This window comes from Ischnura elegans, chromosome 6 (genome assembly GCF_921293095.1).
Source record: "Ischnura elegans chromosome 6, ioIscEleg1.1, whole genome shotgun sequence".
Lineage (NCBI taxonomy): Eukaryota > Metazoa > Arthropoda > Insecta > Odonata > Coenagrionidae > Ischnura > Ischnura elegans.
In genome coordinates this window covers 34,908,755-34,934,425 of record NC_060251.1, presented here as the reverse complement: position 1 = coordinate 34,934,425, position 25,671 = coordinate 34,908,755, and the positions used below count along the sequence as shown (strand labels likewise).

At 37.9% G+C, this 25,671-nt stretch overlaps 2 protein-coding genes across 2 annotated transcripts in view; one reads left to right on the top strand and one right to left on the bottom strand.

The window, feature by feature from the left end:
• Window positions 1-25,671, bottom strand: part of LOC124160692 — a 176,598-nt gene that overhangs the window by 68,636 nt on the left and 82,291 nt on the right. The gene's annotated exons all lie outside the window — the stretch shown is intronic.
• LOC124161349 overlaps window positions 21,721-25,671 on the top strand; it is a 66,874-nt gene continuing 62,923 nt past the window's right edge. The window contains exon 1 of the mRNA XM_046537664.1: window positions 21,721-24,307. Coding sequence (XP_046393620.1) covers window positions 21,721-24,307 — 2,587 coding nt within the window. The remainder of the gene's footprint in view (window positions 24,308-25,671) is intronic.

The window sequence follows — 25,671 nt, the reverse complement described above, 5'->3', positions numbered from 1 at the left end:
GATTAAATAGTAGATACCCATTGACTGGATTTTAAACCAATAGCCTTGCGGATTTTACAGTACAGATGTCAGTATGATCGAAAAATCGATTCAATTATTATAGCAAATACACAAATTGGTATAACTTGAAAAGTATACCCGTTGGAGCAATGAAATTTGGCAAATGTGCACATCTTGGTATTCTTCACAATGCCCAACATAAATATGTTTTGTATGTTGTCTAACGTGCGATATATATCGAATATGCTTTTTCCTCAAATATATCGAACTGCTATAACAAATAGGATATTACATCCAAGGGCATAGTTGACCAGGTTTTATATAGTAGATACCCATAGACAGAAAGTTAAACCAATAGCATTTCGAGTTTTACAATACAGATGTCAGTAGGATCGAAAAATCGATTCGATTATTATAGCAAATACGTAAATTGGCATAACTTCAATACTATATCCGCTGGACCAATGAAATTTCGTGAATGGGTAAATCCTGGTATTTCTCACAATGCCCAATGGAAATATGTTTTGTATGTAGTCTAACGTTCGATATATATTGAATCTACTTTTTCTTAAAAGATATCGAATTGCTATAACCTATAGGATTTTACATGTAGGGACATAGTTGACCAGGAATTTTAAAGAAGTTACCCATACACTGGAAGTTAAACCAATAGTATTGCGGATTTTAAAGTACAGATGTCAGTATAATCGAAAGATCGATACGATAATTATAGCAAATACGCAAATTGGCATAACTTGATTGCTTTATAAGTTGGACCAAAGAAATTTTGGGAATGGGTATATCATGATATTTCTCACAATGCCCAATAGAAATATGTTTTGTATATGGTCTCACATGCGATATATATCGAATCTTCATTATCCAAATTATATCGATTTGCGTTAAAATTTAGGAATTTACATCCACAGGCATTGTTGACCAGGAATTATAGAGTAGATGACTATTAACTGGAATTATAATATACAGCGTTGCGGATTTTACAGTGCAGATGGCATTTTAATCGAAAGATCGAATCGATTATTGTAGCAAATATGCAAATTGGCATAATTTAAATAGTATATGCGTTGGACCAATGAAATTTGGTGAATGGGTACACATTGGTATTCCTCACAATGCCCAATGGGAAGATTTTTTGTATGTATTGCTTCATTCGATATATATCGAATCTGCTTTTTCTTAAAATATATGGAATTGTTATAACACATCGGAATTTACATCAATGGGCAAAGTTGACCAGGAATAATATGGTGAATGGCCATTGACCGGAATTAAAATCAAACGCATTGCGAATTTTACATTACAGATGCAGTATAATCGAATGATCGAATCGATTATTATAGAAAATACGGAAAATGGCATAACTTGATTCGTATATTCTTTGGACCAATGAAATTTGGTGAATGTGTACATCCTGATATTCTTCACAAAGCCCAATCGAATATGTTTTCCATTTACTGTCTCATTAGATGTATATCGATTCAGCGTTTTCTTAAAATATATATTGAATTGCTATAACATGCAGGATTTTACATCCGCGGGCGTATTTGACCATGAAATATAGGGTAGATGACCTAATGGGAAGATAAATCAATAGGATTGCGAATTTATATTTTCACATGTGAGTAAACTTGACAATTCGTTATGATTATGGTAGCAAATATGCTAATTTGCGTATCTTTTTTACTACTGATGTTAGACAAAAGAAATTTTATGAATATGTTTATTAAAGCATTGTTCATGCTGCACCAATGAAATATATTCGTTTGTTATGCTCCCATTCGACACCTATCGAATATACCTTTTGTAAAATATATCGAACTGCTATTACTTACCAAATATAACATCAACGGAGACAGTTGAACATTCTTCGGTTCTTTCTCCAATTTAAGTTTCATAACCGTATTTATATATTTATTGTAATCAATGCGTTTTGTTGTTATAAACCTTCCTTAGATCTAGAAAAATGACAGCATTGAGAGACATACATCGTCAGAGAAATCCGAACATTACTTCATTATTCGAGACATATTTATTCGAATAATCATTTCATTAGTCACTGTTCATTTATTTTCTAATAATGATGTATTTAATTTCATTAAGTCTGCTGTATTCAAACACTAAAAATCAAAAATAAAGGTGATATAATCCTAGGTTAAGGGCTAAAATAAGAAAAATCGGCAACATTTCATAAGTTCATCTATCGTACACTATATATTTTTCTACATTGCGCAATTCATTCATATCAAAATGGTTTCCCGAAGCATTGATCACCGTGGTTACTAAAAAGGTCTTAAGTATTGTTGACAGTGAATGAGCGTATTGTCCGCATATTTCACTCATTCAAACGATATTTGGGGTGTTTCTTTCGCTTTTTGAACCACTTATGGGCATATGACTCGGAAACATGTAACACAACTATGTTCCCACCCCCCTAATTACCCGCTTGATGAATTCAAGCGCCCAATCGACTCGTTACATATATTAAAGCTGCAATGTCATTGATCACTTATTCATTGATACAAATTCGCAGCCCAAACTGCCGGGCCGATCGAGATGAAATTTCCGGTAGTAAAACTAAAAAAAAATTCATCGGGAGAAAAAATCTGAAAATTCCAAAAAGTGCGATACTTTTCGATATATATCGAGTTGAATTAACATGGCAGCCTTATGGGACTAAAACTCTTTCCTTAATATCGTCGCGAATAAAAGGCCCAGAGACATGTTCTCCCATTGACGCAAACTAGATTTTTTGGTCGATTTTTTGATACCTTGGTTTTCCATCGATCTCTCTCGATCGCGGTCGATATAATTTTTGAAAATCGACAATGCTTTTCTTATGGACCAACTTTGGAATTTTTTTTGACCCACTTGCAAAAGTAGTAGGACCGTCGCCGCCTAATACAATTTATCTTATTTTTTACCTGATTTTTTGGCTATCTCGGAATTTTCGTATGTCGAATAAATTCCGAGTTATTAGCATTATCGAAATAACATTGTCGAGATAGGACGATCGATAAATATCGATTTGAGAGCTGGCGCTTCAAAATTAGGCTATTCAGCTCAAAAAAGCATGCCTACAAACGTACCTCCGGTACGTCCAGGTTTTCATTTTTATTTAGTTTTCGTAATATTTAACGAGTTATTTCATTCCGAATTTTTCCCAAATTATTTTCTTGAGCCCGCGGCCATCGCCGCCATTCCTCTCCGCCAAACGGGCGGTGGTCGGTGCCCGTAAGATATACACGCATTTCCCTATCTCATACGTGCATGTATACTGATGAAATTTGGAGACGGCTAACATAGGACTATTCCCAGTAAAGCCTCACCGCCCAACTTTTTAAGTATTGATTTTTTCATTACGTAATTGGTATCGCCTATGCAACAGTCATTTGTTATGTATACGGATTATGCATTGACATGGGCCCATATCTTAGAACGTGACTTTACTGCTATGGTGAAACGGAAATGAGCATAACATCCAAAGTACTCCACCTAGGCCTATGAAATTCGGCCAGTAGGTACATCATAGTATTCCAAATATTACTATATAAAATAGAGAACGTAAATGGACATCACTTTCGATATATATCGAAACTACGTTATCTTGAATTTTATCGAATGCTACTAACTTTTTGGAATACTCATCTCCGGGTGTTGTAGTGCCGGCATAACATGTGATACGACCAACCAATGGAGAATTTAAACAAATGACATGCGTATTTCAGATAACCGGACTCAGTAAAATCGAATATTCGATTCGATTATTATAACTAAAATGAATATTGAGATAACTTATTAAGTATTTGTGGTAGAAGAATGAAATTTAGTAAATTGGTACATATTGGTATTCCTCATAATGCAATGGGGAAAAATGTTTTGCATGTAGTCCCATATTCGATATATATCGAATCTGCGTTTTCTTAAAATATATCGAATTGCTATAACACATACGATTCGGCATCCTTGGGCAAATGTGCGATGGTAATAGATAGTGGATGACCATAGAATGAATTCCGAATCAATAGCTATGAGAATTTTGCCGTACAGATGTCAGTTTAATCGAACGTTCGATTCGATAATAATAAGAAATAGGAATATTGACATAACCTGAGAAGTATTTGAGGTAGAAGAATGAAATTTGGTAACTGATTACATATTGGTATTTGGCATAATGTACAGGGGATACACGTTTTGTATGTCGTCTCACATTCGATATATATCGAATCTGCGTTTTCTTAAAATATATCGAATTGCTATACTACGTAAAAATTAAGCATCCACGGGCATAGTTGTGATGGTAATAGATAGTGGATGACCATAAAATGAAAATCGAATCCATATCTATGAGATTTTTACCATACAGATGTCAGTATAATCGAAGTTCAATTCGATTATTATATGAAATACGAATATTTACATAACTTGAGAAGTATTTCAGGTAGATGAATGAAATTTGGTAACTGAGTACATATTGGTATTTGGCATAATGCACAGGGGATATACGTTTTGTATGTCGTCTCACATTCGATATATATCGAATCTGCGTTTTCTTAAAATATATCGAATTGCTATACTATGTAAAAATTGAGCATCCACGGGCAAAGTTGTGATGGTAAGAGATATCGGATGACCATAACATGAAATTGGAATCAATATCTATGAGATTTTTATCATACAGATGTCAGTATAATCGAAGTTCAATTCGATTATTATATGAAATTCGAATATTTATATAACTTGAGAATTATGAGGGGTAGATGAATGAAATTTGGTGAATGGGTTTATATTGGTATTCCACATAACGCACAGGGGAATTACGTTTTGTATGTCGTCTCACATTCGATATATATCGAATCCGCTTTCCATTAAAATATATCGAATTGCTATATCATATATAATTTAGCATCCATGGGCATAGTTGTGATGGTAATAGATATTTGATGACCATAGAACGAAACTCTAATCGATATCGATGAGTATTTCACTGTACAGATGTCAGTATAGTCGTAAGTTCGATTCGATTATTACGGTAATACGTACATTGATATAACTTGATATGTAATTCAGGTAGATCAAAGAAATTTGGCAAATGGGTACCTATTGGTGTTTCTCTTAATGCAAAGGGGAAAAACGTTCTGTATATAGTCTCACATTCGATATATATCGAATCTGCGTTTTCTTTAAATGTATCGAATTGCTATACTACGTAGGTTTTAGCATACACGGGCATAGTTGAGTAGGTAAAAGATAGTGTATGACTATAGAATGAATCTCTAATCAATACCTTTGAGTATTTTACCGTACAGATGTCAGTATATTCGAAAGATCGATTCGAATATTATCTCAAATACGAATATTGACATAACTTCATAAGCATTTGAGGTAGTGGAATGAAATTTGGTAAATGAGTACTAATTGGTATTCCTCATTATGCACATGGGAAATATTTTTTATGTAGTCTCTCATTCGATATATATTGAATCCGCGTTTCCTTAAAATGAATCAAATTGCTATAGCACATAATATTTAGTATCCAGGGGCATAGTTGAGGTTTATAGATAGTGGATGAATGGAATGAATCGGAATGGATAATATGATGAATGTATGACTAGATTAACGTATTTTGCAAACAGATGTCACTTTATTCATAAGTTCGACTCGGTTATTGTAGCAAATATTCAAGTTGACATATCATCATGACTATTTAAATTAGATCAATGAAATTTGGAATATGATTTTTTATTAATATTCCTCTTACTGCCAAGTAGAAAAATAAGGAAGATAATTGGCTAACTTTTGATTAGCATCAAATATCAATTTTCATAAAATATATCAAATTGCTTTAACTTAACGTGATAGATTTTTCCAAGTTTTCAACAACTTATGGACCCAAGACCAAACTACTTATGACACAACGATACACACTATACCCTTCACTAACACGCTTGAAGAATTCAAGCGATAAAATACTCGTTACATATATAAAAGCTGCAATGTCATTGATCACTTATTGATTGATACAAATTCACAGCCCAAACTACCGAGTCGATCGAGATGAAATTTTTGGTGGTAAAACTAAAAAAAAATTCATCGGGAGAAAAAATCTCAAAATTCCGAAAAGTGCGATACTTTTCGATATATATCGAGTTGAATTAACATGGCAGCCTTATGGGACTAAAACTATTTCCTTAATTATGCCATAACTAGGCGTCTTGTGGTATTCGGCTCCCACTGACGTAAACTAGATTTTTTGGACGATTTTTTGTTACCTTAGTTTTTCGTCGATCTCTTTCGATCATTGTCGAAATAATTTTTGAAAATCGACAATGCTTTTCTTATGGACCAACTTTGGAATTTTTTTTGACCCACTTGCAAAAGTAGTAGGACCGTCGCCGCCTAATACAATTTATCTAATTTTTTACATGATTTTTTGGCTATCTCGGAATTTTCGTATGTCGAATAGATTCCGTGTTATTAGCATTATCGAAATAACATTGTCGAGATAGGACGATCGATAAATATCGATTTGAGAGCTGGCGCTTCAAAATTAGGCTATTCAGCTCAAAAAAGCATGCCTACAAACGTACCTTCGGTACGTCCAGGTTTTCATTTTTATTTAGATTTCGTAATATTTAACGAGTTATTTCATTCCGAATTTTTCCCAAATTATTTTCTTGAGCCCGCAGCAATCGCCGCCATTCCTCGCCGCCAAACGGGCGGTGGTCGGTCTCCGGAAGAAATACACGCATTTCCCTATCCCATTAATGTTTTTAGGCGGGTGAAATTTGCGGAGGGCTAACATAGGACTATACCCAGTAAAGCCTCACGGTATAACTTTTTAAAGTATTGATTTTTTCATTACGTAACCGGTATCGCATAGGCGACACTCATTTGTTATATATAGGGATTTCCCATTGACATTGGCCATAGGCTTAGAAGGTGAATTTACTGCAATGGTGTAACGGAAAAGAGCATAACTTCCAAAGTATTTCACCTAGGCCAATGAAATTTGGCGAATAGGTACATCATAGTATCATTATTATGACCACATAAAATTTAGTTCAATAATGTCCATAATTTACGATATATATCGAACCTACGTTTTCTTTAATTCTATCGAATGTTAATAACTATTTGAAATACATACCTTGAGAGTTACTTATGCCGTCATAACATGTGAAACGACCAACCATTGGAAAAAAAACAAATGACATGCGTATTTCCGAGAACCTATGTCAGTATAATCGAATTTTCGATTCGATTATTATAACTAAAATGAATATTGAGATAACTTTATAAGTATTTGCGGTAGATGAATGAAATTTGGTAAATTGGTACTGTTTGGTATTGCTCATAATTCAATGGGGAAATTTGTTTTGTATGTAGTCCCATATTCGATATATATCGAATCTAAGTTTTTTTTAAATATATCGAATTGCTATAACACATACGATTTGGCATCCACGGGCATATGTGCGATGGTAATAGATAGTGGATGACCATAGAATGATTTTCGAATCAACAGCTATGAGCATTTAGCCGCGCAGATTTCAGTGTTATCGAACGTTCGATTCGATTATAATAAGAAATAGGAATTTTGACATAACTTGGGAAGTATTTGAGATAGATGAATGAAATTTGGTAAATGGGTAGATATTGGTATTTGGCATCATGCACAGGGGATATACGTTTTGTAGTTTGTCTCACATTCGATATATATCGAATCTGCGTTTTCTTAAAATATATCGAATTGCTATAACACATACGATTTGGCTTTCACGGGCATATGCGCGATGGTAATAGATAATGCATGACCATAGATTGAATTTCGAATCAATAGCTTTGAGCATTTTGCCGCACATATGTCAGTGTAATCGAACGTTCGATTCGATTATAATAAGAAATAGGAATATTGACATAACTTGAGAAGTGTTTGAGGTAGATGAATTAAATTTGGTAAATGGGTACAAATTGGTATTTGGCATAATAAACAGGGGATATACGTTTTGTATGTCGTCTCACATTCGATATATATCGAACCTGCGTTTTCTTCAAATGTATCGAATTGCTATACTACGTAAAAGGTAAGCATCCACGGGCATAGTTGTGATTGAAATAGATAGTGTATCACCATAGAATGAAATTCGAAGAAATAAATATGACAATTTTACCATACAGATGTCATTATAATCGAAGTTCGATTCGATTATTATATGAAATACGAATATTGACATAACTTGAGAATTATTTGGGAAACATGAATGAAATTTGGTGAATGGGTACATATTGGTTTCCTCATAACGCAGAGGGGAAATACGTTTCGTATGTCGTCTCACATTCGATATATATAGAATCCGCTTTTCATTAAAATATATCGAATTGCTATATCACATAGTATTTAGCATCCACGGGCATAGTTGTGATGGTAATAGATATTTGATGACCATAGAACGCAACTTTAATCAATATCAATGAGTATTTCACTGTACCGATGTCAGTATAATCGTAAGTTCGATTCGATTAATATCGCAAATACGATAATTGATATAACTTGATAAGTATTTCAGGTAGATCAAAGTAATTTGGTAAATGGGTAGATATTGGTATTTCTCATTATGCCAAGGGGAAATACGTTTTGTATGTAGCCTCACATTCGATATATATCGAATATTCGTTTCCTTAAAATGTATCGATTTGCTATACCACGTAGGTTTTGGCATCCACGGGCATAGTTGAGAAGGTGAGAGATAGTGGATGATCATAGAATGAATATTAATCAATATCTCTGAGCATTTTACTTTATGTATATAAGTATATTCGAAATATCGATTCGATTATTATAACAAATACGAATATTGACATAACTTGAAAAGTATTTGAGGTAGATGAATGAAATTTGGTAAATGGGTACATAATGGTATTCCTCATATAGCACAGAGGAAATACGTTTTGTATGTAGTCTCACGTTCGATATATATCGAATCTGCTTTTCTTTAAAATATATCGATTTGCTATAGCATCTAGAATGTAGCATCCACGGGTAAAGTGTAGAAGGTAATAGATAGTAAATGATGATAGAATGAAATTCTAATCAATTGCTATGATAATTTTACTGTATAGATGTCAGTATAATCGAAAGTTCGATTCGATTATTTTACCAAATACGTAAATTGGCGTACCTTGATAAGTGTTGGAGTTGGAACAATGAAATTTGGTGAATGGGTACATATTGGTATTCCTTATGATACCGAATGGTTATATGATTTGCATGTAGTCTCACATTCGATATGTATCGAATGTGCGTGCACTAAAAATATATAGAACTGCTTTATCAAAAAGACTGTAACAACCACGGTGATAATCGAAGTAGGATTTTATAGTGGATGACAATAGAATGATATTTGAATCAATAGCAGTGCGCATTTCACTGTACAGGTGTCGGTTTAATGGAAAGTTCGATTCCATTAAAACAGCATTGACGAATATTGGCATACCTTGGTAAGTAATTCTCTACGACCAACTAAATTTGGTCAATGGGTACACCTTGGTATTATTCTTAAAACGCAATGGAAATACATTTTGAGTGTAGTCTCACATTCTATATTTGTCGAAGCTGCATTTTGTTTAAATATATCGAATTGCTATAGCATATAGGATTTATATCCACGGGCAGAGTTGAACAGGAATTATATAGTGGGTGACCATAGATTAAATGATAAAATGATATCATTGCTCTTTTTGCAGTTCAGATGTCAGTATAATCGAAAGTTCGATTCCACTCGAATGGGTTTTTCCTTCAAATGCATTGAACGTTATTCGTTATATAGTACAACATTCGTTATATTATTGATAAGAAGACAAATCAACAGGATCGCAGAATTTACATAACACCACTTAGTGTCGCTGAAATTTTGTTTAATTATTACGTCTATTGTGCCTATTGGAATATCTTGATAACTATTTCCGCTAGACCAGAGACTTTTCGCGGAATGTTACGTATTAGTATTTTTATGCTTCACAACTATAGCATGTGTTGTTGATGGTAATTTTTTTATACCTAACGAACCTACCTTATAAATGTTTACAATGTCGCTCTTACCAACGTATGTGGACTTAATACGTTGAAATAGAGCACATAACCGTTGATCCTTTGTCTTTATTAAATAGTTTACTATCTAATTGCCTCAGTGCTCATTGTGTATTGGAATCTGGAATACTATTTGGCAATGACTTTCCTGACAGTTAATTATTATTCCCTAAAAGTTAGGAGGGTTACTTTGCAGGTCATCTTAAGTAGAACATTTCAAAAGTTTGTGAAAGAAAGTGCTTCAATCAGGGCCGACCTTAGGGCGGGGCGACCGCAACGGGCCTCGCGCTTTCGGGGGCCCCGCGTTCGTGAAAAAAATTAAAATATACGATAGTTTTGAAAAAGCAATTTCAACTATTACTGTATTGTTAAGTCCGTGCTAGACATAAAATAAAATTATGAAGAAGGAATAATAATGCAGTAAATTTTATCGTGCAATTGCGTTTGTCAGCACAGTACTGTGGTGCGAGGATGATAACAACGAGTGAGAACATAATTTCATGTTTTTATTATAACCCACTATATAAGTGTGATTAAACTTCAATGCAATGGTAAGTTTATTTTTATTAATTTATTACCATTTTGATCTGCATGTGGAATTTAAACTATCTTTTTTATTTTCCAGGAGTTGCTTTAGGCTTACAACTAATTAACTTTCATAACCTAACTTATAAAAATATGTACCTATTGAAAAAGCGATCTTTTCATGTTTATTTTACGTTATAATTTTATGAATAAATATAATTGTAAATTTTATTTGCTTTGTAGCATGCAATTCTAGGCATATATATTTCTATTACGTCTGAATTTTACCAGATAGAATAATACCTTTCATATTTCACCTCAAAGGAAACCGGTTCCTCCAGGAATTACTATTCTCCTATCATTTTTTTGTTTTACTGCTAATCTCCTTCAGAGATATTATGAAGAAAAGTAAATATATAGGACGGTCTTTCTTTCTATGAGGATATTGAAATCATTTATTAAAGAATTATTTTCATGTTGCGCAATTGGCCCGGCTGTTTTAGTACAAAATAAGTTTCCCAAAGGGTTGACAACGGCCAACAGATGGTCATGACGTTCGTATGAGGTTTGTATCATCTAGATACGCGTTTTTTGGGGTTGCATCACTGAAGAAGTTCCGTTCACAGACGAAGCATTGTGCAAGAGGGAAGAGTGTGTATCTCGAACCCAGACGCAGCGAGCGGTGGAGGGGGTAGCAAATTCAGGTGCTTGATTGGGCGCTTGGGCACCGGGAGGGGGAGAGGAGCGAAGCAAAGACGGTAGAAGGGGAAGGAAGGAGAGAGCGGGGTAACCCTCCCGCGCTGAGTTGCGTGGAGACGATGGAATGGGAAATAGTGAGTGGGTGATTGAGTGGTAGGGTGAGGCGAGCAGAGTGAGAGTAGGGGAAGGACCAGGGTTCGTTGCGAGTGGGTTGGGTAGCGCCTTGCATTCAAACGCATTGCTAACCGACTTTTGGCGGCGTGTTGAGACACGTGCAATTTTTATAACTGTTTAGATTGTCACAGTTGATGGACGCGCTTGACATCTCTGTCATTCTACTTTGCTCTGTGACAGTTAATTCAAAGTGGTTGTTCAAGAAATTCGTGCTTATCATCTTTCCGATAATTATCTTACTTAACTCTTGAGTAATAGTGAATCGTCGTCCGTTTATTCAAGAATTAGTGTTTTCCACCAACGGAATTCATTTCGGTGTTCGCGGGCCCGCTAAGACTCACATCATGAGTTCGCCACAGCCTGGCCCGTCTGGTATGTATTTCTTTCTTTCATTTTCTTAGGTTATTACTTATTTCTTAATGTTGTACACATTTTCATTTAAAATTCTTTGCCATTGTTTCGAAGGGGAGTTATATGGTTGCACACAGCGGTGTGGTTATGTGTGATCAAGGAAAATATTTACAGATTAATTGTGTGAGCATTTTCTAACCCCCTGTGTTGGCGACGAGATAACGACTGTCAAGGCTTTTCATTTCGTTGTATCGGAAAATTAATATTGCCCTGCAACGACCCAATTACGAATTATTTACCGATGGATTATAGTTATTCGAGCATTTATACTAATTGCATAGAATTGCGTGTTCAGTCACCCTGTGCTTTTTTCATTGATTGTGTGTGGCGTATATTTGCAAGTCTGTTTCGTCTTCATTTGGTTTTTAGTCTGCTCACACTGTACGCTCCGTACTGTTGAACGATTGCCGTGTGTTCCCTTTATTTAATATACTGTTATTATTTAAATTCATACGTTCAAAACTGCCTCATGTGACACCCGTGTTGATGTTTTCGGAAGGTATTTTATGTTCAATATTTCTCATTACAGTTTAATATTGCCCTGCAACGACCCAATTACGAATTATTTACCAAGTGGTTTATGGTCATTCGTGCATTTATACTATTTGCATAGAATTGCGTGTTCAGTCACCCTGTGCTTTTTTCATTGATTGTGTGTGGCGTATATTTGCAAGTCTGTTTCGTCTTCATTTGGTTTTTAGTCTGCTCACACTGTACGCTCAGTACTGTTGAACGATTGCCGTGTGTTCCCTTTATTTAAATTACTGTTATTATTTAAATTCATACGTTCAAAACTGCCTCATGTGACACACGTGTTGATGTTTTCGGAAGGCATTTTGTGTTCAATATTTCTCATTACAGTTTTATATTGCCCTGCAACGACCCTATTACGAATTATTTACCAAGTGGTTTATGGTAATTCGTGCATTTATACTAATTGCATAGAATTGCGTGTTCAGTCACCCTTTGCTTTTTTCATTGATTGTGTGTGGCGTATATTTGCAAGTCTGTTTCGTCTTCATTTGGTTTTTAGTCTGCTCACACTGTACGCTCCGTACTAATGAACGATTGCCGTGTGTTCCCTTTATTTAAAATACTGTTATTATTTAAATTCATACGTTCAAAATTGCCTCATGTGACACCCGTGTTGATGTTTTCGGAAGGCATTTTCTGTTCACTATTTCTCATTGCAGTTTAATATAGCCGTTAAACGACCCAATTATGAATTATTTACCAAGTGGTTTATGGTTATTCGTGCATTTATACTAATTGCATAGGAATGCGTGTTCAGTCACCCTGTGCGTTTTTCAATGTTTGTGTGTAGCGTATATTTACCAGGCTGTTTCGTCTTCATTTGGTTTTTAGTGTGCTCACACTGTACGCTCCGTACTGTTGAACGATTGCCGTGTGTTCCCTTTATTTAAAATACTGTTATTATTTAAATTCATACGTTCAAAACTGCCTCATGTGACACCAGTGTTGATGTTTTCGGAAGGCGTTTTGTGTTCAATATTTCTCATTACAGTTTAATATTGCCCTGATAGGACCCAATTACAAATTATTTACCAAGTGGTTTATGGTTCTTCGTGCATTTATACTAATTGCATAGAATTGCGTGTTAAGTCACCCTGTGCGTTTTTCATTGTTTGTGTGTGGCGTATATTAACAAGTCTGTTTCGTCTTCATTTGGTTTTTAGTCTGCTCACACTGTACGCTCCGTACTGTTGAACGATTGCCGTGTGTTCCCTTTATTTAAAATACTGTTATTATTTAAATTCATACGTTCAAAACTGCTTCATGTGACACCCGCGTTGATGTTTTCGGAAGGCATTTTGTGTTCACTATTTCTCTATTCAGTTTAATATTGCCCTGAAACGACCCAATTACGAATTATTTACCAAGTGGTTTATGGTCATTCGTGCATTTATACTAATTGCATAGAATTGCGTGTTCACTCACCCTGTGCGTTTTTCATTGTTTGTGTGTGAAGTATATTAACAAGTCTGTTTCGTCTTCATTTGGTTTTTAGTCTGCTCACTCTGTACGCTCCGTACTGTTGAACGATTGCCGTGTGTTCCCTTTATTTAAAATACTGTTATAATTTAAATTCATACGTTCAAAATTGCCTCATGTGACACCCGTGTTGATGTTTTCGGAAGGCGTTTTGTGTTCACTATTTCTCATTACAGTTTAATATAGCCCTGCAACGACCCAATTACGAAATATTTACCAAGTGGTTTATGGTCATTCGTGCATTTATACTAATTGCATAGAATTGCGTGTTCAGTCACCCTGTGCGTTTTTCATTGTTTGTGTGTGGCGTATATTTACCAGGCTGTTTCGTCTTCATTTGGTTTTTAGTCTGCTCACACTGTACGCTCCGTACTGTTGAACGATTGCCGTGTGTTCCCTTAATTTAATATACTGTTATTATTTAAATTCATACGTTCAAAACTGCCTCATGTGACACCAGTGTTGATGTTTTCGGAAGGCGTTTTGTGTTCACTATTTCTCATTACAGTTTAATATAGCCCTGCAACGACCAAATTACGAATTATTTACCAAGTGGTTTATGGTTATTCGTTCATTTATACTAATTGCATAGAATTGCGTGTTCAGTCACCCTGTGCGTTTTTCATTGTTTGTGTGTGGCGTATATTTACCAGGCTGTTTCGTCTTCATTTGGTTTTTAGTCTGCTCACTCTGTAAGCTCTGTTATGTTGAACGATTGCCGTGTTTTCTCTTTATTTAAAATACTGTTATTATTTAAATTCATACGTTCATAACTGCCTCATGTGACACCCGTGTTGATGTTTTCGGAAGGCGTTTTGTGTTCACTATTTCTCATTACTTTAATATAGCCCTGCAACGTCCCAATTACGAATTATTTACCAAGTGGTTTATGGTCATTCGTGCATTTATACTAATTGCATAGAAATGCGTGTTCAGTCACCCTTTGCTTTTTTCATTGATTGTGTGTGGCGTATATTTGCAAGTCTGTTACGTCTTCATTTGGTTTTTAGTCTGCTCACACTGTACGCTCCGTACTATTGAACGATTGCCGTGTGTTCCCTTTATTTATTTTACTGTTATTGTTCAAAACTGCCTCATGTGACACCAGTGTTGATGTTTTCGGAAGGCATTTTGTGTTCAATATTTCTCATTACAGTTTAATATTGCCCTGAAACGACCCAATTACGAATTATTTACCAAGTGGTTTATGGTCATTCGTGCATTTATACTAATTGCATAGAATTGCGTGTTCACTCACCCTGTGCGTTTTTCATTGTTTGTGTGTGAAGTATATTAACAAGTCTGTTTCGTCTTCATTTGGTTTTTAGTCTGCTCACACTGTACGCTCCGTACTGTTGAACGATTGCCGTGTGTTCCCTTTATTTAAAATACTGTTATAATTTAAATTCATACGTTCAAAATTGCCTCATGTGACACCCGTGTTGATGTTTTCGGAAGGCGTTTTGTGTTCACTATTTCTCATTACAGTTTAATATAGCCCTGCAACGACCCAATTACGAATTATTTACCAAGTGGTTTATGGTCATTCGTGCATTTATACTAATTGCATAGAATTGCGTGTTCAGTCACCCTGTGCGTTTTTCATTGTTTGTGTGTGGCGTATATTTACAAGTCTGTTTCGTCTTCATTTGGATTTTAGTCTGCTCACACTGTACGCTCCGTACTGTTGAACGATTGCCGTGTGTTCCCTTTATTTAATAAACTGTTATTATTTAAATTCATACGTTCAAAACTGCCTCATGTGACACCAGTGTTGATGTTTTCGGAAGGCGTTTTGTGTTCACTATTTCTCATTACAGTTTAATATAGCCCTGCAACGACCAAATTACGAATTATTTACCAAGTGGTTTATGGTTATTCGTTCATTTATACTAATTGCATAGAATTGCGTGTTCAGTCACCCTGTGCGTTTTTCATTGTTTGTGTGTGGCGTATATTTACCAGGCTGTTTCGTCTTCATTTGGTTTTTAGTCTGCTCACTCTGAAAGCTCTGTACTGTTGAACGATTGCCGTGTTTTCTCTTTATTTAAAATACTGTTATTATTTAAATTCATACGTTCATAACTGCCTCATGTGACACCCGTGTTGATGTTTTCGGAAGGCGTTTTGTGTTCACTATTTCTCATTACTTTAATATAGCCCTGCAACGTCCCAATTACGAATTATTTACCAAGTGGTTTATGGTCATTCGTGCATTTATACTAATTGCATAGAAATGCGTGTTCAGTCACCCTTTGCTTTTTTCATTGATTGTGTGTGGCGTATATTTGCAAGTCTGTTACGTCTTCATTTGGTTTTTAGTCTGCTCACACTGTACGCTCCGTACTGTTGAACGATGGCCGTGTGTTCCCTTTATTTAAATTACTGTTATTATTTAAATTCATACGTTCAAAACTGCCTCATGTGACACACGTGTTGATGTTTTCGGAAGGCATTATCTGTTCACTATTTCTCATTACAGTTTAATATAGCCCTGCAACGACCCGATTACGAATTATTTACCAAGTGGTTTATGGTCATTCGTGCATTTATACTAATTGCATAGGAATGCGTGTTCAGTCACCCTGTGCGTTTTTCATTGTTTGTGTGTGGCGTATATTTACCAGGCTGTTTCGTCTTCATTTGGTTTTTAGTGTGCTCACACTGTACGCTCCGTACTGTTGAACGATTGCCGTGTGTTCCCTTTATTTAAAATACTGTTATTATTTAAATTCATACGTTCAAAACTGCCTCATGTGACACCAGTGTTGATGTTTTCGGAAGGCGTTTTGTGTTTACTATTTCTCATTACAGTTTTATATTGCCCTGCAACGACCAAATTACGAATTATTTACCAAGTGGTTTATGGTTATTCGTTCATTTATACTAATTGCATAGAATTGCGTGTTCAGTTACCCTGTGCGTTTTTCAATGTTTGTGTGTGGCGTATATTTACCAGGCTGTTTCGTCTTCATTTGGTTTTTAGTCTGCTCACTCTGTAAGCTCTGTACTGTTGAACGATTGCCGTGTTTTCTCTTTATTTAAAATACTGTTATTATTTAAATTCATACGTTCATAACTGCCTCATGTGACACCCGTGTTGATGTTTTCGGAAGGCATTTTCTGTTCACTATTTCTCATTACAGTATAAAATATAGCCCTGCAACGACCCAATTACGAATTATTTACCGATGGATTATAGTTATTCGAGCATTTATACTAATTGCATAGAATTGCGTGTTCATTCACCCTGTGCTTTTTTCATTGATTGTGTGTGGCGTATATTTGCAAGCCTGTTTCGTCTTCATTTGGTTTTTAGTCTGCTGACTCTGTACGCTCCGTACTGTTGAACGATTGCCGTGTGTTCCCTTTATTTAAAATACTGTTTTTATTTAAATTCATACGTTCAAAATTGCCTCATGTGACACCCGTGTTGATGTTTTCGGAAGGCATTTTCTGTTTACTATTTCTCATTAGTTTAATATAGCCCTGCAACGACCCAATTACGAATTATTTACCAAGTGGTTTATGGTCATTCGTGCATTTATACTAATTGCATAGAATTGCGTGTTCAGTCACCCTGTGCGTTTTTCATTGTTTGTGTGTGGCGTATATTTACCAGGCTGTTTCGTCTTCATTTGGTTTTTAGTCTTCTCACTCTGTACGCTCTGTACTGTTGAACGATTGCCGTGTGTTCTCTTTATTTAAAATACTGTTATTATTTAAATTCATACGTTCATAACTGCCTCATGTGACACCAGTGTTGATGTTTTCGGAAGGCGTTTTGTGTTCACTATTTCTCATTACAGTTTTATATTGCCCTGCAACGTCCCAATTACGAATTATTTACCAAGTGGTTTATGGTTCTTCGTGCATTTATACTAATTGCATAGAAATGCGTGTTCAGTCACCGTGTGCGTTTTTCATTGTTTGTGTGTGGCGTATATTTACAAGTCTGTTTCGTCTTAATTTGGTTTTTAGTCTGCTCACACTGTACGCTCCGTACTGTTGAACGATTGCCGTGCGTTCCCTCTATTTAAAATACTGTTATTATTTAAATTCATACGTTCAAGACTGCCTCATGTGACACCCGTGTCGATTTTTTCGGAAGGCATTTTGTGTTCAATATTTCTCATTACAGTTTAATATTGCCCTTCAACGACCCAATTACGAATTTTTTACCAAGTGGTTTATGGTCATTCGTGCATTTATACTAATTGCATAGAATTGCGTGTTCATTCACCCTGTGCGTTTTTAATTGTTTGTGTGTGGCGTATATTTACAAGTCTGTTTCGTCTTCATTTGGTTTTTAGTCTGCTCACACTGTACGCTCCGTACTGTTAAACGATTGCCGTGCGTTCCCTTTATTTAAAATACTGTTATTATTTAAAGTCATACGTTCAAATCTGCCTCATATGACATCCGTGTTGATGTTTTCGGAAGGCATTTTTTGTTCACTATTTCTCATTACAGTTTAAACCAAGAAAGTCTTTAGCGATGTATTATTATTCAGAGAGAGCCGTATTAATTTGATGCATCAGCGAATACGAATTGTATCGAAGATTAATGTTAACGGAAAAATTTTCCCTGGCGTAAAAATGTTTTTACTTTAAACGCATTAGTGAAACCATGAGGGCTTTTCATACGTATGTAAGACTATTATTTTTTGGATCACTTACTTCCGCTGATTCAAATTATTCCCAAATAATACATTGCCCACGATTGTCCTTTATTAATGTGTCACGTATAATAATTTTCTGTTTACTAACATGCGTTTAGAACGAAGTTATAATTCCGATTACTGAAATAGCAAGTTTTCCAGTGATTCGCTTGCTTTCTTAAATATCTTGACATCGCTAAATTTTAGCTCAATAAATGCATCATTTTATTGCTTCTGTTACTGAGATTATTCCTCGGCGTGATTAAAACAATTACCAATGTGCCCCAATTTACGGTAATAATTCCTATTAGTACAGTCACCAAGTAACCACTATGTGCCCTGTACCCAAAAGTCCCCTTTATGTTTATTAATTTATCCGCAAGTGTGATATTAGGGTGATGATTGTTGCGTGGTATCCCGGGGCTACAGGGAGTCACTGTCTGCACCCACAGTTTGCCTTTCCACACACCTGGAGGAAACATAGATTTTCAGAAATGTAAGAAAAATTTTTATTGGTGTCCAAATATATAAGCTTCGAACCGGATGTCAAGTTAATATTGCTGTTGAGCTCATGCGGTATTCGTGATCTCTTAACCGCACGGGGGAATACCTCGAATTGTAATGAATATTAAATAGAATGGCAGTGAAGGCAATTGCACACTTTAATGAATTTTTACTGAATATACATTGCCAACATTTATATTTATGGCATTCCTTTTACGTGAATTTCCATTGATTTAAACAATATGTTTCAATGTTTGATACCGGACGTACGCGAAATGCTTCCTTTCATATACCACTTAACCTGGTATTTCTCTATGCCATTGTATCAGGGTACATATTAAATTCGTAAATTTCGCACTCATTAGTTTGAGGGGCGCAGCTAGGAATTAAGATTAGGGGCTGGTTTTACGCACAACTGATACTGGGGAGTCTGGGGGTATAGCACACCCCCCAGGGTAAGTGGGAGTTGCGGGGGCCCTCCCCCAGAAAATTCCTTAGATAAAATATTCTAAATGGCGAGTTTCATGGTTTCCTGATGGATAATCTTTACACTATTCTATGAGTATTATTAATCACATTAACTAAAAATACAAATATTTAAAAATTTCTCTGAGCTCTTGGAGGGGAGGTTCAATCTCCGAAAACCCCTCGCTGCGCCACTGATCACTCCCGTACTATTAAGTGGAATCTTTTCGGGCCCAATGCGAGGCGTCTGAACGTAGATAACACTGCAGGACGTCCGCTACGCCGTCGTAGCCATGGGGTGCGGGGGGCGCCCCCCTTCCCCGCCTCACCCGGAAATATGAAAGTACAATCATTTTCCTTTATAAGAGAAAACAAAACATTGTAAAATCATGAATTTAAAATATATTTATTTAACAAATTAAGTATTTTCGAATATGAAAAGTGTTAAAATTAGTTTAAAGCCATTATATTGTATCCTGTTTTTAAAAAAATTCCCCCCGTGGATTTGGACCCCCCCAACGAAATTCTTGGCTATGCCATTGACTCCGGCCGGGGTTGCCCACCCGCCGTCAGGCCCGTCGGACGAAGGGTGGTGCGTGAGAATAATTGATTTAATTTTTATGTCAAAGTTGACAGTTGAAACTTATTTCTTACAATTGTTCAATTCGCACCGAGACACTGCGATAGATAGATACTCCAGACGACGGTATTGCCGAATCCTTCCGTGTTTATACTGAAGGTAGCGTAAAGCCATAACCATTGTTCACGCGTAATATTCTGTTTTCTGTAATATTCTGTCTGAGGCAATAATAATGTTTGAGCATTTTTAGCCATGAAAAATTGATAATGAATGATTATCTGAGTCGGTTTCATTAACTTATGCTATCTTTTCCATATACGTTACTACGCTTTCCGTCAAGTCACGGAACCAAAGCGTCATGTTTTAATTAATTTCAGTGTGTTAAATCAAGCTTAAAAATCGCATATATTATATTTCGACTTCAAATACCAAGCTCTTTCTTCACATCAGTTGCTATTTCCCCAAATCAGGTATCAGACCAGTACGGACTACCCGGGACTATGATTCCACGTCGTCGGATTCTGATGGCTCTTCCGTCGCTGATTTTGAGCCCTTCACGTCAGGTAATTTGTCTCATTCAATATTGTTAGTAATTATATTTAATGTCTTCTCATTTGATTAATATTATTTTATGCCCGAAAAATGTTATTTTGCAACACATGCTCATTTTCATGCTCGGTTTTAACAATATTTATTTCTCAAAAATATACCTATTTCCCTTTTCCATTAATTACGTTACATACTTACTCCCTAAATAAAGTATGCATACAATAATATATTTTTAATTTCGTTTTTAAAGGTGTCCCTCCAAAAAAGCGAGGTAGGCCGTGCAAAAGCAAGAGAGGGAGGCCTAAAACTTCCAGCCTTACTCGCTCACAACAACGCAATATAGCATCTAAGAAGTATGCCTCTAATAACCCCGTTCCACATCGAGAGGCTGTTAAGCGACATAGGGTACAGCATCCAGAAATCCAAAGGGAAGCGTCACAGCGATATCAGACGGCCCATCCGGAGGTGAATAGACAAGCCGTTCAGCGTTACGTAGAGGCAAACCCTGATGCTCGCACTCAGGCCTCTCAGCGATATAATGTAGCTAACCCTGAAATAAACCGCGAGGCCGTTAACCGTTATCGCAGAGATGTAAACATCCGTGTCCGCATTTTAATACGAGGGTACGCTGGTCCGCCGTTGTCTCAAATACTGTGCCTAGGTAATCTTCCTGGCGAAGCTCTAGAGCATATACCATCCCTCGGACTGCAAGTGGAGTCCTTAAGGTCAGAAATGATTTTCCGTTGTCCGTACTGTAGGGCCGCGCTCTTCGTTGAAGAATCTAAAAGGGCGAAATGGTGCTGTGGGAGCGGAGATTACGTAGTGAATGCTTTACCACAACTTGAGGCTCCTTTTTATTCCGATAACTATTTTCTAAAAAACGCGCGAGCTTTCAACAACTTTTTTGCTTTTTCCGCTTTGGGGGTTAGTGGTAAATTTCAAAATCCCGACGCAGGTGTTGCATTTGTAAAGATTCAGGGAAGGATTTACCACCGCGTATTCGATTTGAGCTGGAAAGGGGAGAAAAACAATATGGCGTTATACGTAGAGGACCCGCAGGAGCGACTCAGGTTAGCGAGGGAAATAGAATTGAGGCAGGACGTGGTCAATGACGTCATGGAATACCTAGGTCAGGTCAACCGCCTTATTGCAGATTTGCGGAATCTCAATAATCACGTCTCCGAGTCGGCGCACTTGGTTTTTAAACAGACCTCAAGGAGGACCGATGGACCGATAATTGGTGATGCACCCGCGACGAATGAGATAGCTGGAATCTTGAGCACAAATTTCGAGTATCATCCCCACCAGGTCGTTGTATGGAAAAAAGGAGAGGCGAAACCCCATCAGGTACATTATTTGAGTGAGACGTACGAGGCGCTGCAGTATCCTCTTATATTCCCGCATGCGTCATCGGGATGGTCACCCGCCCTGCGCGATCGTACGGGTAATAAAATTACCCAGGTTAAATATTATAGGAAACTTCTCCTCTCAGAGCCAAGATTCACGTTTTTGCGTCGGCTTTCTCAGGAGTATTTCGTAGACATGTGGTGCCGCGCAGAAGAGGCGCGTCTGCAATACGTTAAGCTTAATCAGCGTAAAATTTTGAGAATCGCCCCCAGACAGGAGCTGGACGAGACAATTGCCGCTGAGGGAGACATTGTGCCAGGGAAGGTGTACCTGCCGTCCACGTTCACCAATAGTCCGCGCTACATGCAGATACGTTATCTTGATGCAATGGCGCTGGTTTCGAGGAAAGGGAAACCCAGTTTTTTTCTTACCGTTACCTGTAATCCGTCCTGGGTCGAGATTAGATCTAGCTTGAACCCGGGTGAGGATGCCGTCGACAGGCCAGATTTATGCGTGAGAGTGTTTCAGGAAAAGCTTCGTAAACTCCTCAATGGCATCAGGAACGGCGTTATTTTCGGAGAGCTAATTTACATTCTTTACGTGATAGAGTTTCAGAAGCGTGGCCTTCCCCACGCACACATCGCTTTTCGCGTCGCCGGTGGCGGCCCGACGCAATCAGATGACATAGATTCTTTCGTCAGGGCCACCATTCCACCGAGAGAGGAGGCGAATGGCCGACTTCACACGTTGGTCCTTCAGCATATGGTACATGGACCATGTGGCATTAATAACGCGTATGCACCGTGCATGGACAGGGAAACCGGGAAATGTTCGAAGCGGTACCCACGGTCGGCAAACGAAGTCACTCACGCCGACCGGAGAGGGTTCATTCTTTACCGTAGACCTTGCGATAGGACCGTCGAAATGGGAAGGAACCGAGTCGTAACGGATGAGTGGATCGTACCTTACAATCCTGCAGTTCTCCTCCTCATGGAATGCCACTGTAACCTCGAAGTGGCCACGAGTCAAAGAGTGGTCAAGTATTTGTTTAAATATATTAACAAGGGACCGGACCGCGCGAGAGTAGCGATCGTAGAGGACCAGTCGATGGACGAAGTTGAAAACTACGCTAACCTCCGATACATCAGTGCCTGCGAGGCCTTATGGCGTATATTAGAATATGACGTCAGTTGCCGGGAACCGACCGTGTTAAATTTACCAATCCATCTCCCTCAGCAGGATAACGTTATATTCCGCCCAGGACAGGAGAGGGAGGCGCTTCAGAGGAGCAAATCCAAGTTGACGTTGTATTTGAATAGGCCGGAAGATCCAGAATTCACGCCGTTGACGTTGATAGATTTTTACGAACAGTACGTAGTGGATACGACCGCTAAGCCAGGGAGCATTCCTTTCGACGATGGTAATCATTTCATTCATAAGCGACAGCGTGGGAGCAGCGTAGCTCGACTTCGGTGGCTCTCCCCCACGCTGGGGGAATTGTTTTTTCTGAGAATGCTCCTGGCGCGATTCCCGTGTAGGAGTTACGAGGAGTTGCGCACCGTAGACGCCGTTACCTACGGATCTTTTCAAGAAGCGGCAATGGCAAGAGGGTTGCTCGACGAACTAGACGAATACGGACACGCTCTAGAAGAGGCTGCGTCTTTTAAGACGGGAAGAGCCCTGCGACAACTCTTCTTCGCCGTAATTATGTTTGGTGCTCCCGCAGCCGTTCTTTGGGAAAGATTTAAGGGCCCCCTGAGCGAGGTCTACGCGGGACGTTTAGACGAAAGAGCGGCCTATCATCACGCCCTATGCGATATAGATCACATGCTTCGTCCTCACGGAAGATGTTTGAGGGACATGGGTCTTCCTGAGGTCGAAGACGTAACTACGGAAGTCGGTCGAGAAGAGGTACGATGGAATCCCGAGGACGCCGCCAGGGCAGTTGAGGAGTGGCGTCCCAAGCTGACCGAGGAACAGCTTAGCGTTGTCGACGCCGTAATCACCGCCGTTAGGAATGTTCAGATGAGGGATAGAGTATTTTTTATTGACGGGCCAAGCGGGACGGGGAAAACCGTGGTTTTAAATCACCTGACGGCTAGGATGCGTGCAGAGGGCGCCATCGTGTTATGTACAGCCTCAACGGGAATAGCTGCTTTGAATCACCAAGGGGGTATCACCGCACATTCAATGTTTCAATTACCGCTAGAGACGGACGACCCTAATGCACCGTGCGGCATTACCGGAGGGAGCCAGAGGGCCGATCTTATACGTAGGGCTTCGCTAATTATTTGGGATGAGGCGCCCATGTCACATAGAAACACAATAAACATTCTCGACCGATCATTGAGGGATATTTGTCAGGTGGAAGCGGCGTTCGGGGGGAAAGTTGTAGTGCTAGCCGGCGATTTCAGACAAATACCGCCTATTATTCCAGATGGGTCAAAGGCCGACATAATCGACGCTTCCCTTAAGTCATCCGCATTATGGCCTATAATTATTAAGAAAAAACTCCGTTCCATTCTTCGCTCTCGAGACGATCATGCGTACTCGAAGTTCGTTCTTGCTGTCGGGGAAGATAGAGTCCCAACCGTAGCGATGGGGGAATATCAAACTATTCCTCTCGGTAGTATTTCATTCACAACATCATTGCAGGAGCTTATAGATTTCGTGTATCCCGCTGATGTTTTAAGTAATCCAGCCCTATGCTGTAACCGCGCCATTCTGTCGGGGACTAATCATAACATCTCGGAAATAAATAGATTCGTATTGGACATGATACCGGGAGATATTGTTCGCCTGTGCAGCGCCGATAGCACACCACCGTGCGCGGGGGCGGTGGATAACACATTAATACATACGGACGTTCTCAACGCTATAAGTCACTCGGGTGTCCCTGACCACATTCTAGAGTTGAAGGTTGGCTGCGTGGCCATATTGATTAGAAACATCAGCTTTGAAGATCGTTTAGTTAACGGGACGAAAGTTATCGTAGAGAAAATATCCCGGCGATTCATTGAAGCTAGAATTCCTAATGCGACAGACACGGTAATGATCCCTAGAATACCTTTTAAATTTGCCGTTTCAAATTCAGGGATAGAAATGATCCGTAAACAATTTCCTTTGAAAGTGGCGTACGGAGTCACTATAAATAAGTCTCAAGGCCAGACCCTGGAAAAAGTAGGCGTCGATTTGCGGAGCGATGTATTTTCTCACGGTCAGTTGTACGTTGCTCTAGGCCGCGTTAGATCAGTGAACGACGTGAAAGTCTTAGTAAACGAAAACAGACTAAGTAATGACATGGCCCATACAATTAATATCGTTATGAAAGAACTATTAGATACATGAACACGATAGTTACGTTTGTCCGGGAAAAACATGTAATTTTTGAAAAAGTTCACTCAAATAGAAACACAACAACGACGATAACAATTTATGGTAACGGTGACTATTTCCTCGCGTAATTCACGGTTTGAAAAACGCTTTTAACAGAAATAATATAGAATTCAAGTAATCGGGAACCGGTGTCCAATGAAGGCGTCGCAGTAAATGAATGCCAATGAAAATTTATTCATTCCTGGCAAAGACCAAAGTAGTATTGTTTTCTCCCATGGGAAATAGTATATAGCCTTGGGA